Here is a 15,231-nt window from a genome sequence, read left to right on the forward strand (position 1 = left end):
TCACTGGGGTATCACACATCTTAGCCAGGCCTCTTCTACCCAATTGTAACACGTCCTGATCCCACCCAGCCGAGGTGTCCTTGATTAGAAAAGTCATTGAAATGAAGGATTGAAAGTGACGGTGAATGTGTGCGTGTGAGAGTATTGAATGTTGATGGTCATTGTGTGATAGTGAAGGTGCATTTTGGGCTGAGATTTCGTGGTGTATGAATTTTAATAGGTCGATTTTATCTCACAGTCTTATTATAAAGATAGGCCCTAGAAATAGAACTGCTTATTGATGTAGATAATAATAGAATATATCTTTAATTGGATAATGCTTTTGGAGGGACCCTGCATGTGCCCTGTTTCATTGGCATCATCATAATACTTCCTTTCTTCCTCATGAACTGGAGGTCTCTCAGTCCAGACGCAGACGCCGACCCTGACGGCTCGTTCCAGAGGGAGGGCTTCGGCCGCCAGAGCATGTCTGAAAAACGCACCAAACAATACGAAAATCCCGCTGAGCTGGAGATCATGAAGACGCGCAAGTCCAAGAGCATGGATCTGGGTAAATACGCCGTTATGCTTTACACATGCGTGGAGTCGAGAGTGTGTGATTAAAGGAACAGTTCTTCATTTTAGGAAATGTGCTTAGTTGCTTTTTTAATACACAAATGCTGTTTTACCTAGGGTCATGGGGAAATTGTGCAACTATAGCATGTACAAAAGTTGGCCTGTGATGAATGTTTACAAGAGAGAACTTGGGTCAAGTAGGTCTGACTAAAATGTGGGTTTGTTTACAGTAAAACTTCCATGATTGTCGGACCATTCCTTGGTGGACATCCCAAAGTGATAATGGAATAGATCTCACTGTAACCTGTGACTCCTCAAGCACTCAATGTCTCTCACTTTTTTTCTGGCTGTCTCAGTAAAGGCACAATACTGGGGAAATGGTGATACTTTGAAACACACACACACACACACACACACACACACACACACACACACACACACACACGCAGTTCTTACAGTTCTGTCCAGCCACCACCTCCCCTCTTTTGACCTCCATTTCCCATGGCCCTGTGTCCAGTGGAGCATGGGTAAAACACAATAAAGAGAGGAAAATGGCCTCTTTAGTGACTGTCTAATGATGCACACCCTGAAACACACAGACTGTATCTAAGGAAGAAGATGGTGTGAGTCCAGAGTTTCCAACTGAGACTGAAGCAGACGCTGCCGTCTCTCGCATCACTGGCTAATCAGAACAGATAACAGCCAACTCCATTCCACACGGAGCCCAGAGACCTGTAGAAATCTCCGACTCTCCCACAGGCTGGTGCATGTTCGGGCCACTGCACTCAGCTCTGTGGGGTCCACCTTCCCTGTAGTAGCCTTACCCTTTGTCCACCCTCAAAACTTTTCTGCAAAGCGAACCCAGACAACACAGGCTTTCAGTGCTGCTGAGTAAAAAGGCGATAGTTCGCCAATGGATAGGTTTCACCTAGCAATTAGCTGAGCATAAACATATTTTCCATTATGTTCTTAGCGTCGAATAAAAAGATAATTGGATATAACTGAGCGCAGGAGGCGAGTAGAATGGACGGGATGCTGAGATCGCTCCGCGATGGCGTTCTCTACATTTGCAAATGCACATTTTATCAATGGGTTCAATCAAAAAAGCTTTTTAATTGTTCCAAAGTGGCGTCAGCATTTATTTGTGAATTTGATTATTTCTAGCGAAACAGCGGTTTGTTTATTACAGAAGAGACGCGTTCATCTGCTCACAAGACGAGGCCTCACTCTTGGTATAGCGAGAGTTATCGACGGTTTACAAATCTCTGTTATTGTTCTACTGTGTCTTAGTCCTCAAGATCAGTGTTCAGTGTTATTAGATGTAATTCAAAATCACATTCCCCTCCACTTCTCGCGGGGCCCAATTGAGTTTGTGGAATATCCTGCTGACAGAAATCCCTGCCAACATAAACTCATAATCCATCAGTGAAAATAACACGGCGTTCAGATGGTGCAGGGAAACAACTAACTTGTTCCTCACATATAATAACTCTAGCAGCTGACACGAGTTCCCGGAGGAGCAATAGTTCAGTCAATACATGGAGCGCGAGCTCTGGTGTCTCTGTTCCAAATGAGAGCTACACATCGTGATTCGGCACGTATCGGGTGTCACGTGCGCTCGGTTTATCTGAAAGGCGCACACTGCTCGACTATGTTGATTATTTTAATGAAATTATTACATCAAAGCCACACAATGAAAATGGGCCTATGGGTAATGTATAACAGAGTTTTAAATTAAATGAGCCAAAGAATAGAGTGCCAGTATTTACCCTCAAGCCTTTTCCTTGGCGCACTGTTGGACATTGAGGTTTGTCTTCAGAAGGTAGGGGAAGTAGCAGGTGTAAGCATACCTATCTACTTTCTATTAACACTTTAATGAAGCTGTGCCTTCAAAGCTACCCTGACTAAACGGCTAACATGCTCAACAACGCTATCCCCCGCTGACTCTCGTTTGGTTTCTGTCACTATAGGTATTTTGGTCCCTCCTTTTAATCGCGTTCCAGGTGCCTCGCAAAATCACACGAGGAGATGGATTTTGTGACTTTGAAGCACATCATTGTTGAAATGGGCTAAACTGGTCAGACACCCCCGCTGTTCAATCCCATTTAGATAGGGGAACAAGACTGAGCGAGGGAAGTAAGAGACTCGAGGTGCCACAACTGGCAGTAATACATTAGCACATGCCGGCCACTTTTTCCTTGTAGCCTCATGATTGACAGGCCCTTGTGCAGAGTCCAATGTCCTGTTTTACTTGCATCGCTATTCTCAAACTATTCGGTGTCTGCTCTGCACTTTCCGCTCGGCATGTGCTCAATAGACAGAAAGCACTAACCACTCCTGCTTGTTTACGCTCTTTAACAGCAGCAGATGAGATTAACTGCAGCACAAGAACCAACCAGCTCAATACTTTCACCATTATTACAATGGACCACACAACGGTTCAGCTGGCTCTATGGTTCAATCATAGAGATTGGAAACGCGGGCCCGTACTTTCTCCAGCTCATAATCAACCATTATTAGCCGTGTGATCCTGGCACCTTTCTTTGCATATGGAGGAGAGAGTTGTAATTGCAGCATGATCTAAAAAGGTTTTTCATATCGCTGAGAGGGGAGTTGCATGGCGTTGAATAGAGACTTGGCAACTAATGTGGGGACCTGTGCCATTGTGCTCGTTCGGCAGCGCAATTGATTGAAGAAAACACTCATTAATCCAGGAGTTGTGTCGGGCTGGAGGGAGCCAGGCAATGGAGTGGCATTTGCAATGGAGACATTCACTGCCAGTTGGCCTCTTCAGCTCGGCTGCAATTGATCCATCATAGTCAGGCTGAGCTCCGGTTGGAGGGTGTTGGAGTGCATTCGCTCTATGACATTAACACAGAATGAGCTGACTACTGGGTCACGAGAGGATGTTTTTGAGTGATTTCTAATTAGAAACAGACAAGCTTTTTGCTTGTTGTGTACAAGGACATTTGAAAAAAATACATCATAGGTGGAATACCATACCAGGTATGTGACATTATGCAGAAATATAACATTTGGTTTTGTTCAAAACAAATATTAAGAGACTAATGGAGGCCCGTCAGTGATAAGGTAAATGGCAAAAGAGAGACCCCCACTTGAAACTCACTGTTCTCCAGTCAGTTGCAGATCCATTGGGTTGCACGGCTTGCAGTGGGAGTTGCCAGCCTCTGCATATTAATAACTGAGATAATTGAGCAAGTTCACTTGGAGAGCGATGAACATGTTTAAATATGTAATTTCATTGGGTTGATAGAACGGCACAATCACAGGACGGTATCCAGCATCTTTGATTGAGATACTAGCCGGTCCGGGTAATGGTGATTCCTGTGTGACACAGCGCACAGAGGACGTCCTCTGTCGGGGCTAATGATCCACAACTGGCAGAGAAATAGGAGCCGGTTCGACCCGGGGACGCCTCACTTCCACTAGGATACCTGGACATGGCCTTCCCCCCGACCACCTTGGAGGCTATTTTTAACATAATTACCCTTTTACCGCCCTGCTTAAAGCCCTGGCTCTCTGAATAAATTATGTGTAATGGAGCCCCTGTCTGTACACAGATCTTTACATGCAAGGGCCCGTGGTGAATAATGGCTGGGGAGCATAGTTTTAGCTGCTCTAATTATACTATGGGCCCCTGTTCCTGTAATAACCGCTGCTGATTTATTCATGGAGTTTGCCATACCTCCCCTTTAACGTTTAATGGCAATGGATCTTCTCCAATTAACTGTCCTTGCCCTTAATCTGGCTAAGGAACACAGCACGTCGGCCATGACAAAATTCCAGGTGCACTCTCCCCCTATTTGGTTTGATTGTCTTTTTCCTTTTTTGTGTATTTCATTTTGATGATTTTCATTTGTCCTCCGGACGTGTGGGGAGTGACAAACTTGTGTCTGCATGCGATGGGGGAATATGTATTTTCATCCCTCTGAATAAGAGGGAGATGAGGAGCAGAGCACCGAGGCTTCTGTTGTGTGATAGGAATCACATAATAGACTGGCATACAGAGAGCTGTCCGTCAAACTCTCCCAGGAGAGCCGCGACTGCTTCTGGGGAAAACAAAGGCAGGTTCGAGGCAGCCGGGGTCTATGGGCAAACTCCCTCCCTTTGCCTCGCTCGCCCGTTCTCTTTGTCTCTCCGCTCCTCTCAGCCGCTCGCCACGGCGACTAGAAACAATGGCGACGGGGATCGCGACGCGGAATGCCGAGTGGGAGGATTATTCCCCGTTCCCGATTACAGCAGATGTCATTTGTGTTCCCTTGAACTGTTGCATCCTGTGCGGCTCTAACTTGCAATCCCATTGTGTCAAACATGCACCCTGGCTTCTGTGTGTCCACTGTTGGCAGGCTTTACGCGTAAGCTTCCAAAAAACTGAAATTTACATGGCATTTGCGTTGGGTTGATTGAGTTTTATCCACAAAGTATGAAAAATGACTGCATTTCCCTGCTACCCTGAATCAGCGCCTATGTTTCCCCATAATGTGTTTTCTCTTTAGACTGTCCTCTCTTGTCCCTCCCATGATGAAATTACTCCCTCTGAACAAATGAATTACATGATTTTTACTTGCGTTTCGCCGGGTCTTGCAAGGCTATTCACGCTGTCCTGGCATTAAAATCTGTCGTAGTAATCAGAAATGGCCCACCTCTTCGGAGGAACTAAGCAGTAAAATGAATCCTCTTGTCCTGCAGCCAGAGAGCTTTTAACCCACTGGATATTTGTAGCACCCAGTAAAGTTTCATTTTACTGTCCAATGCAGCCTGAAGGCTCTTCCCACTAAATGAGATGCAGCATTATAGGATTGGTGTTCATTTATTTCGAATGGCACTTTCAGGATTGAGTCCAGGTTCTCTTGGGATTTGGCAATTGTATTAACATTAACAAAAAGGAAGGTAAAATGGTGCGTTAAAGACATAACTGTCCGTTTACCAGTCTGGAAACCCAACACCGCAGGCTAACAGCTGACCTTTTAGCCTATCCGACTTCTTTGACACCAGATCTATAGCCACCACGGATGATAGAGAAGCACTCACACTCTCAGTAAAGGTGCACTGCTAGCAAACGTAGCAGAAAGGGGGTTGCCCTTTTGACTCTGAAGATCCAGGAAGTAGCATTAAAAACTTTCAGTTTCCTTAAAATGACAAGATGATTGAAATAAGAAATCAATCTCTGCTCTTCTCTACGTTTGTCCTCTGCAAGGGTCTGCCTAGATACGGTGTGTTTGAACTGTGAAACGCAGATAGCTGTGCTAATCACGGCTGAGCTGCTGCAGGTTTGCTTGGTTAAGGGATCAAGAACAGAATAGCACAGGGGTTCGGCCAACACAAGAGACCACTGGTGAAATTGTGATAACCGTAGCAGCTTGTATGCATTTGCGCACGCTGCTGCTAGTTTACCCTCTTCCTTCTTAAGCCCTTAACTCATTCACACCCTGCTTTCCACACAGCCACATGCTTCTTCTCATCCTTCCTCCGTCTCTCATACCCTAAAACAAATGTATTTCAGAGGGGAGTACTCCAAACAACGGTCACAAAGTGTTTTCTTTCAGTGATGGAGGTTTGTTTTCTTTGCCTAATCCGTGTTTGGCTTTGCAGGCCTCCATGCGGCCGCCCAGCAGCGGTGGGTCACGTCTCATTTAGGCCACTTTAAACACGCCGAGGATCTTGTTGATGGTAGCTTACGTTGAAGTGTGTGCATGTCATGAGTTTGTGTCAATGGGTCTTATTGCGGAGTCCCACACACATGCAAACATATACACCCGTTGTCTGCATGTGTGTGTTCTATTCCGTGAGGGGTAAATACAAGACCTTATAGAAAAAAATGTGCAACGAAAACCCAACAGGAAGAGCTGCAAGAGATGTTTATTTACACCACGCGAAGCCACAGAGGAAACACCAGCACACACTGGCTGCATGCGGAGGGTCTATATGGTCTACGGGGAGTCGTAAAGATACAATGCGGCTCTGTCCAGACTCCAACGACATGTGCTGCGCCCTCCGAGAGTCAGCGAGGCCGCCGAAGTAATTGAATCAACAGTTTATCCATTATTACTGATAGTTTCCTCCGCAGACGTTTACGCCCAACAAGGCCTCACCTGCACACACTCAGAAATCCATCTTGTTACCTTGGACAGCCGCTTGCTGCGCGCTGAGTCGAGGCAGAATAAAGGGGACAGAAAATCAACCAGGCTGCTTGTTTACCAAGCAGCGGGAACGGTAAGAGCTCCGGGGGAACTGACGGACGCTCCTTGACAAAATGAAATACCAATACCTGCGACTCGCTCCACTTACATACCCTAAACAAACCCCTGGCAAGAATCGGAAAAATAATTACAAGCTGTCTGGGGCCTGGCAACACTGTTGAAGAGGTTGAATGTTCAGCATTCACTTTGCTTTCCACACAGCTGCGGTACTAGCTTATCCATCAGCTCCGTGTCTGTCCTTCTGAGGAGATACTTTGTCTTACAAGTATGATATATGTGAGCTACTCCAATTAGCGCATTTGCAAGCATATTTCAAGCCATAACAGCCCCTCATGCTCATACTAAAGTGTGTATTGTGTTGCTACGTGCAGTTAATATGATTGCAATGTGTTGGAAAGGTGCCATGTGTTTCTAGCTTTGTTCTGCAGCCGGGCTTGTGTCGACTAATGTTCTGGTGGTTTTCTCCCTGCAGGCTAATCAACATAAGGCCGATAGCAGAGCCTTGTTCTGCCCTCATGGTGTGCTATCACCTGCTATCTAACATCTACACACACACACCGAGGCTTTAGAAACTGAGCAAAAAGACTGCAGCTTTGAGATATATTGTTTGTGCTATGATGGGCTTGTGAACGCAAGAGAATGGTGTTGGAAAAGAATGGACTGAGACATGCTTAGTCTAAATGCCATCTCGTTCTGTTTTACTCTCAGAGCAGAGAGGAGTACCTTTGGAAATAGTTTGAGGTTTACACTCCCTCTAAACATTTGGGGAACTTCTAATAGTTTGGGATAACACTGCGGTTGCTGTGGTGCTGCGGTACATTGCTGTCTTTGATATCGCCCCATTTATATGCATTATGTTTCAGCCACGTAATTTAACTGTGCAGACACAAGGACAAAGCTTGAATTATAATTCTCAACGGGAAAGTGTCTCAGTGAAGATATAATACTCCGTTCTCATTCCACACACTTCATTGGCCAGGCAATGGAATCCTTTGTTTTTCATGTTAATTGCCAGTCTCACACCTTCTACCCCGCATAGCTTCATCCCATACGAAACCAGCAACATGTGAATGATTCATCGGCACGCAATGAGCTCAGAGATGATGGCTTCAGGTCGCCTTTTGGGGGAGTTAGAGTCACACGCTATTAGTCTGCCGGCCTCGCTGACGCCACTTCCTCTTCCCACAGGTGTCGCAGAACAGATCCTCGGACCCTCGCTGGGCCTGAAAATGTCCAGCTCCCTCGAAAGCCTCCAGACAGCCGTCCGAGAGGTGACGCTGAACGGCGAGGTCAACGTTAAGAGGGCGCGCTCGCGGATCGCCAGGGGCCGCGGCTGCAATGAGAGCTTCCGGGCTGCAATCGACAAATCATACGAGAAACCTGGCGTCACACCGGCAGAAGAGGAGAACAGCGCTGAGACATGTGAGTGTTTAGACATAAAGTTGCTCATGCAAAGTTTTCTCTATTTATTCATAGCGGTGATCCAGAATAATGTGGGTCATTATATAATGTACAATAGAGGATATTAGAAGATCATTACAAAGAAATACAGCCAGTGTAATGTAGGCCAACTTAATAATGCCTCCCAGGAGTCTTTTTTTAGAACGGCAGGATTTACCCCCAAGTAAACTAGGTTAGGGATCCCCTTTTGCTGGAGAGATGTATGTGTGTGTGTGTGTGTGTGTGTTTGTCATAATGCACAGCTGCAATAAGCGTCTAGGTTACACACTCATTAATATTCACAGAGTTCATGTTGAGTGAAATTGTCAGAGACTGTGGCAGCATGTTTTCCCAGGAGCATACATTCTCTTAAAGTGCATTGCCATGTTTTTAAACAAGAGTGCACGCAAGTGGAAAATTCTACTGTTTACCCACATTAGTCTGGCTGCTATAGTATCCATTTTACACGTAATATCTCAGTGTCACGTAATCGCATTCACAAAGATTATAAATGAAATACATGTCTTTGCTTCAGTCTGTGCCAACTTGTTTTGGCACATGACGCTGTACAACTTTGCCAGGATTCCTCACATTAGTTCTCCCGTCCCGCGTACCTGGCTGGGATTGAAACCAGAATTAATATTCTTTATTCAAAACTATAAAGACAACATTAGAAAGGAGAGACATGCCACTTTCCGTTTGTGTGAACGTATCCATCCCCGCTCGGTGTCTGATGACAAAAAGACGCGGGGATCGAGAGACAGCCGTCTTACGTTTGGTGACAGGTAATAACACTGCAACACCACAAGAGTAATCACCAGATATAAATTTCCATTCACCATTAAAGGATTCCATTAAAAGAGCTGGGGGGGACATTTGAAAAAGAGGGAATTATTTGCCTGAAACGCTTTGTTCTCATAAGCTCTGTCGGCAAGCCACTAAATACAGTCTTATCTCGGCAAAGAAAAATGGGGAAAGCAAGCGATTTCCCCCGCCGTGGTATATTGCATTCTCCCCCATGATATTCAAATAACTCTGTTTTTCAATTTAGATAAAAGCAGCCAGTCCGTGCTCGTCACAGAGGTTAATAGTCAAAGTTGACAGATAAGCCGCTGCCTTCCTCTGCTCCCAGACTTTTATTTACATAAAATAAGAATGTGGCATCACCTAAAGAAAATGTGTCCCCACAAGATATCCTGCTGCGAAAAAAATGCACTTTCCCTTGTGCTACTTTGTGTTGCATCGTTTGAGGAAATACAAAAAAAGAAAGAAAAATATGCTCTACTGAGCAAAAATCCCTTCTTTTAAGACTGGCAATTTTACTTGTCTGTCATAACCTTTGCTGACAGGCCAGCTTAAATGTCCTTGGTGTTTAAAGAAGGGTTTAATGGTAGAGTATCACTAAAGTGACAAAAGGTTTCCTGTGGTTGTCTGTCTCTGCAAATGGTCTTTCAGTCTCTTGATGCTTTCATCAATGGTTCTGCCGTCATGTTGTCAGCCGAGTCTTTTCATTTTCCATTAATGTCCGGTTTTAAAGTCTTTTGTATGTTTTGTGATAGGAGATAGCTTTGTTTCCTGTCTTGGTTTATTTGAAAGGTAAATGAAAAAGGACAAAAGTCAATTTAAATGACGTGTTCCCTATTGCTTTGCATCCCCTATAAGTCAATATGAGGCCTTTGCATCTCTCCATGTAAAGAACCTGCCACCAGAGAGCATCCTCCGTTTCTGAAAAGCGAAGGCAGTGCGGAAGTGCCTTAATCTTGCATTCATTCTAATGGCCAGCAGGGGGCGACTCCTCTGCTTGCAAAAAAGAAGTGTGATTGTATAGAAGTCTATGGGAAAATGACTCTACTTCTCTCTTGATTTATTACCTCAGAAAACGTTGTAAACTTGAGTTTATGTTCTCAATCTCTAGTTTCAAATCTTCTTCAATACAGCATGATGTTCATTTAGTAATTATGCTCCATTTAGAGTCAAACAGACCATAAATCAGGGGATGCTTTAGACAGGTCTCTACCACGGCCGGTCTGGAAGTTCTTTGAACTTTAAACTTTAACCCTTTCATGGTGTGATTTCAGTTCATGAAAGTTAATTGCAATGTTTTGGTCACCTAAAATGTCTTGTTCTGCGTTCGGTTGTACTCCACCCGCTTGTTTCACTTCTGGGTCGGCCAAAAACCAAAATGACGACATTCAAAAAGCCAACATCCAGGCTTCAAAGCAGCAGTCCCCAAGCCAATGGGTGACGTCACGGTGACCACGTCCACTTCTTTTATACAGTCTGTACTTGCCATAAACAAATACACACACACACACACACACACATGCCCGTGCGTCCACACCCACAAGCACACATGGCCGCTGCCCCGTGGGACGTTCTGGATTACAATGTTTAGCATGTTATCTGCAGCTTGCTATCATTAAGCAGTAGAAGCATTAGCACTCCTGCTAATCTCAGTGATTCAAATAGCTGGATACAGCTCACAGCTGCAGCTGCTCTTAAGTGAATGATAAGCAGGCAGCAGATTGAGTGATAAAAGTGATACGCTGAACCTGCTCCCAAAAATTTGTGGAGGTGGAGAAAAGGAAGGGAGGGGCCGCGTGCGACAGTGCATTGCATAATTGAGCAGATTTAAGCTACCGGTTAGCTCTATATCCGTGCCGCACAGTGCCTCGTATAGCTGATAACTCCACAGATCACAAGAGAAAGCAAACCCAACTGTCCCTTGAAATGTGAGTCCAGCCGCTCCACCCTCCTGTCTCATCCCGTGTACCTTAAATCCATCATAGTCCCTCCCTCTTCTTTCCTCACGATAAGTTCTCTTCCCTCTTCCATCAAAGGCACAGCATAGACGCCGACACGCAGGACTGTAATAAGTTGTAATCTGAAGGACATCTACCTCACGCCTCCGAGCCAGAGATAGAGCACAGACAGGAGCTACGCCGACTGAGATGTGCACCACATTTGCAATTAAGATCCCTGGGAGGCTTTTTTCAAGATTATTTAAATGTATAATTACTGACAGATTAATTACATTTTGCACATCAGTTCTGATTAGATGTGATGGAAACTTTGGGTTTAATCAACCCTGCATCACCTAAGGAGTTTGGTTTCAATTTGATGTCTGGATTCAAATTAGTCGAGACGTAAATTAAGGAACCATATTCACACGACGATCTTCACAGTTTCCATCATCTTCTCATGAAACGCAACAGAAAAAGGGGAAAAAAGACAGCTCTCTTGTGAGCTGTGTGAAATGTACACATATGAAATAACCAGAGGCTTCCAGCTGAGTATGAAAATGTTCGACTGAAATCTCAAAGGGTGAACAATGTAAATATATTCTGCTGTAATGAGGCGCGTGTGTTTTGTTCAAAGCCGCGATACCTTGTGGGACACAGTTTTCCTTTTAATAGTTCGTCTGATGAAAGAAGTGATGCTTTGTAACTGATAAAAAAATAAAAAAAAATGTTGTGTGCTGAGTTCAAATGCAGCTTCTGTGATCCACAAGGACTCAAGTGGAAGTTAAAGTGTCTGGCTTTATCGACTTCCATTTTATTTCTCTATATCCCCGCGTTTGTGTGAGTGTGCTGCTCCCTCTCAATATCTATATTAAACACCCTCTCCTCTCCCTTATCTCCTCACTCCAGTGGACGAGGACACCGAGGGAAGCTCCAGATCAGGTCGTGAGTCAATGTCCACCAGCAGCGACCTCACTGCGGGACCCGGGCTGAACGGCAACCCCTCCAAAGATGACAGGCACAGGGATCGGAAGAAGAAACCCGAAAGCGACAAAGAGAGGGAAAAGGACAAGAGCAAAGCCAAGAAAGGCGTGCTGAAGGGCCTGGGCGAGATGTTCAGGTAGGAACGAGTCAGAGCTTAAAATCCGAAAAACCCATCCCCTGCATTGCTGCCCCAAGCGCCAAACGCTATCTGCTTTATTTAATTCCACTCAACGCGCTCACCACTGGATCACTCAGAATTTGAATGCATTCTCTGGATGTTGCAAGTGCTAATCAGGGACCCCTCTCCTTGAACCCTGTGAGGTGGAGGGAAGGAGACGGAGGGGAGGGGGAGTTATCGACCTCGAGGGCCTCTGGCACTTTTGAGCCAGATTATTTTTAATAAGGGCAACATGTTTTATTCATAATCCCGTGTGCACGCTCCTCCTATCCAAACACGCTGCACATTTTGTTAACCAGCAGACAATATTCAGGGCCCGTTCGGGTGCTAATGTGGGAGCTGTGGTTTGTTTCAGGGGATAAAAGACCTTTGAAGATGATAAAATCGACTGCAGGTTGGAATTGTTGCCCCTGGCTGGTATTCTCAGTGGCCGTCTCATCGTGTGTTTGCAAGATTTTAGAGGCAGACTACCTCGGGAGACCATGACAGGGGGCATGGTTCTGCTCTCAACATCCTTCAGATAGTCATCAGTTAAAAGAAATAATTACTTAATGTCAATGATTGCCAGCTGTCCACCAGGGTGTTGGAGGCAAATTTGAACCGGATACCTCTGCTGACACATTTCACGGTTGTATGTTTGTCTCCCAGCTTGGAAAACACTTCCTCTGTCTTTGAGGACTGAAACACAAAAACAACTTCTTTACCCGGTGTATCGTGACTTTGGACCATCCTTAGACAATACAATAAGACATGTGCAAAGAGACTGTGGATGAAAATAAACATCCTGCGGGTATCCATCCAGTGTCTCTGCCACGAGGAAATCAGTGGGGGAGTCACATTAATTATTTCAATTCCGTGCACATTTGGATATGGCATAAATTAACGGTGGAGGCGGTGCGGGCCGTTATCGTGCCGTGAGTTGTTTTCATGTGGATTAGTTTAATGGGATTAGTTAGCGTATCGCGGCGCGCGGCTCGGTAATGAACAATAAAGACGACAAGTGTGTTTCGAGGTCACGACTGAGGAATGCGGGGAACTTATCTTCCCTTCTATTATCTTTCGTTCTCGTGAGTTTTTTTTTTTTTTTTGTGCATCCTGTGGTGTAAAAGGCATAATGGCAACATACAGGCTCACATTCCGTCGCACACCCGGCGTGAGCACACGTATGTGGAGACGCACACACAGAGGGAGGTGTGCAGGGTTGGTACGGGAAAATGGAAATTTGAGCCACAGGTTTGACACTGTGACATGCAATCAGCGCCGTTGGCAGACCCTTTTTCGAGTGTGTGCCCGGCCCGATAGGTGGCTGCCGGGTGATTTTAACTGTGCATGTGGGGCCCTCGGCGCGCCCTCCTCGGCCTCATCATCGTTCTTCATTATCTTTGAGTGCCACAGCCACTTAAGAGTTGGCACGCGGCGGGCCTCGCTGACACTTCCCCGCCCCCCCCACCCCACCCCCACCCCCACCCTGCTCCATGCATTTAACGCCAGGCCCTGCGCCTCCTGAATGCAAAGAGGCAGCCTTTGAACCGGCATGGCTCCAGCTTTGTCTCTCCTTCTCTCCGCTACTCCTACTCCTTGTTGATACCTCAAACAAACGTCTACCCTAAAACTGTGACAGCACACCCACACATCTACGCTGTCCTTGTCTCTTCCTGTTCAGGTTTAGAAAGTTAGAGATGGCAAGGAGCCGAGGTGAGAGTGAATGCGTCCCACTGGATACAATAACAAACTCTTTTTTTTTTGTTGTTGTAAAGAACAAAAATGGAGTGATGTGAAATGCCTCGCGGTCAATAGGGAGGAGAGGGAAATAAAAGTGAAAGATCTGTTGCGTTTCGCACTTTTAGTGTTTCGAGCAAAAGTTTGACAGTGATTTCAGAATGGAGAAGTTTTTACTGCACATAAAAAAAGGGGTTCGGCTGACAGTAACTCTCAGGCTTTTGAATCATGGAGAGACTTTACATCGGCAAGTTTTACATGTAAGTGTCTCATCATTGCATCAAAACATCAAAAGGGCATCCTGATCGGGTTAATCCTTCGCAATGCTCGTCTCCGTGGCAGACATTTGCATAAAACGGACGGGCAGGCACTCCCTTTTTCCGGCATCTCTCACACCATGCATGTCTCACACTCACGTTCTCCCACTAAGGAGATTTCAAGGAGCTTGCAGCGCACTGCAATTTGCGCTCATTTGCATGCAGGCCGTTGGACGGCCTGATGAACACGTAGTGTACGTCTGCTTAATGGACAGCCTGATTGGGAGTGCATTAACATCAGTGCCAGGGGAAAGGAGGATGGCCTAATATAAGGAGAGAGGGGGAGGATGGGGGGGGGCACAACTGTGAGATAAATACTGTGAGTGCAAGAATGACTAAAAGTGCGCGAGTGCGTGATGGAAAGAAAATTGACTGCCTAAAGCCCAGAGCAAAGAAACTGCAGTGCAGAGCCCCGGTTCCACTGCCTCTCCGGATTCCTACTGTACTGCCTATAGGAAGGCAGACCTCCTGGTATAGGGTATACTGTACCACCAAGTAATGAATAGCTTATAATCTCATGAATGGATAGCAATGTGCATTCATGCATAGGATAAAAAACCAGCCCTGGGCAGCTTGACATCATTGTTATTTCAAGGATGTCTGTTGCATGCATGTATCACCGTGTCCATGTCTGCATCCAGTGGTGTATAGGGGAGTGCACTGCCCCCCCCAAACCATTATATGTGATTATTCATGTCCTCTCTAGTAGATAACATGTGATCATTACTTTCTGATCCTATCAGGTTTGTTTATACGTCGGAAGCCTTGCCCTGGGCTGCGTTAGCATGCTAGCAGACAATGACGTCCCGGCCCGGCCTGCCAGACTCCCTTCCGACATGCCTAATGAGGTGTTGTTTATCTGCTCTGTGACTGACTGACCTCCTCCATCAAAAGCCTCATCTCCATCTATTGATATGTTTATGTGTGTGCGTGACCCACCCTGGGTCATTTATTATTAGAGTCGAGTGCTCGATTGTCGAAAGAAAGTGGAAGTTCATATTTAAAATGTGATAACTAGACTGAGATGGACATTTTTGCTGTCCATCTTCTGTATATTTGTGTTGGTTCCGTGCCCG

The 15,231-nt window shown here is 45.6% G+C and overlaps 1 protein-coding gene across 1 annotated transcript in view; it reads left to right on the forward strand.

Moving 5' to 3' along the window:
* Window positions 1–15,231, forward strand: part of pard3aa (par-3 family cell polarity regulator alpha, a) — a 312,866-nt gene that overhangs the window by 199,464 nt on the left and 98,171 nt on the right. The window contains 3 exon segments of the mRNA XM_068710318.1: window positions 396–550; window positions 7,965–8,198; window positions 11,867–12,077. Of these exon segments, the coding sequence (XP_068566419.1) occupies window positions 396–550; window positions 7,965–8,198; window positions 11,867–12,077 (600 nt within the window).

Source organism: Cebidichthys violaceus, unplaced genomic scaffold (genome assembly GCF_023349555.1).
Source record: "Cebidichthys violaceus isolate CVI_PGR_0920_01 unplaced genomic scaffold, fCebVio1.0.p SCAF_15, whole genome shotgun sequence".
NCBI classification, from domain to species: Eukaryota; Metazoa; Chordata; class Actinopteri; order Perciformes; family Stichaeidae; genus Cebidichthys; species Cebidichthys violaceus.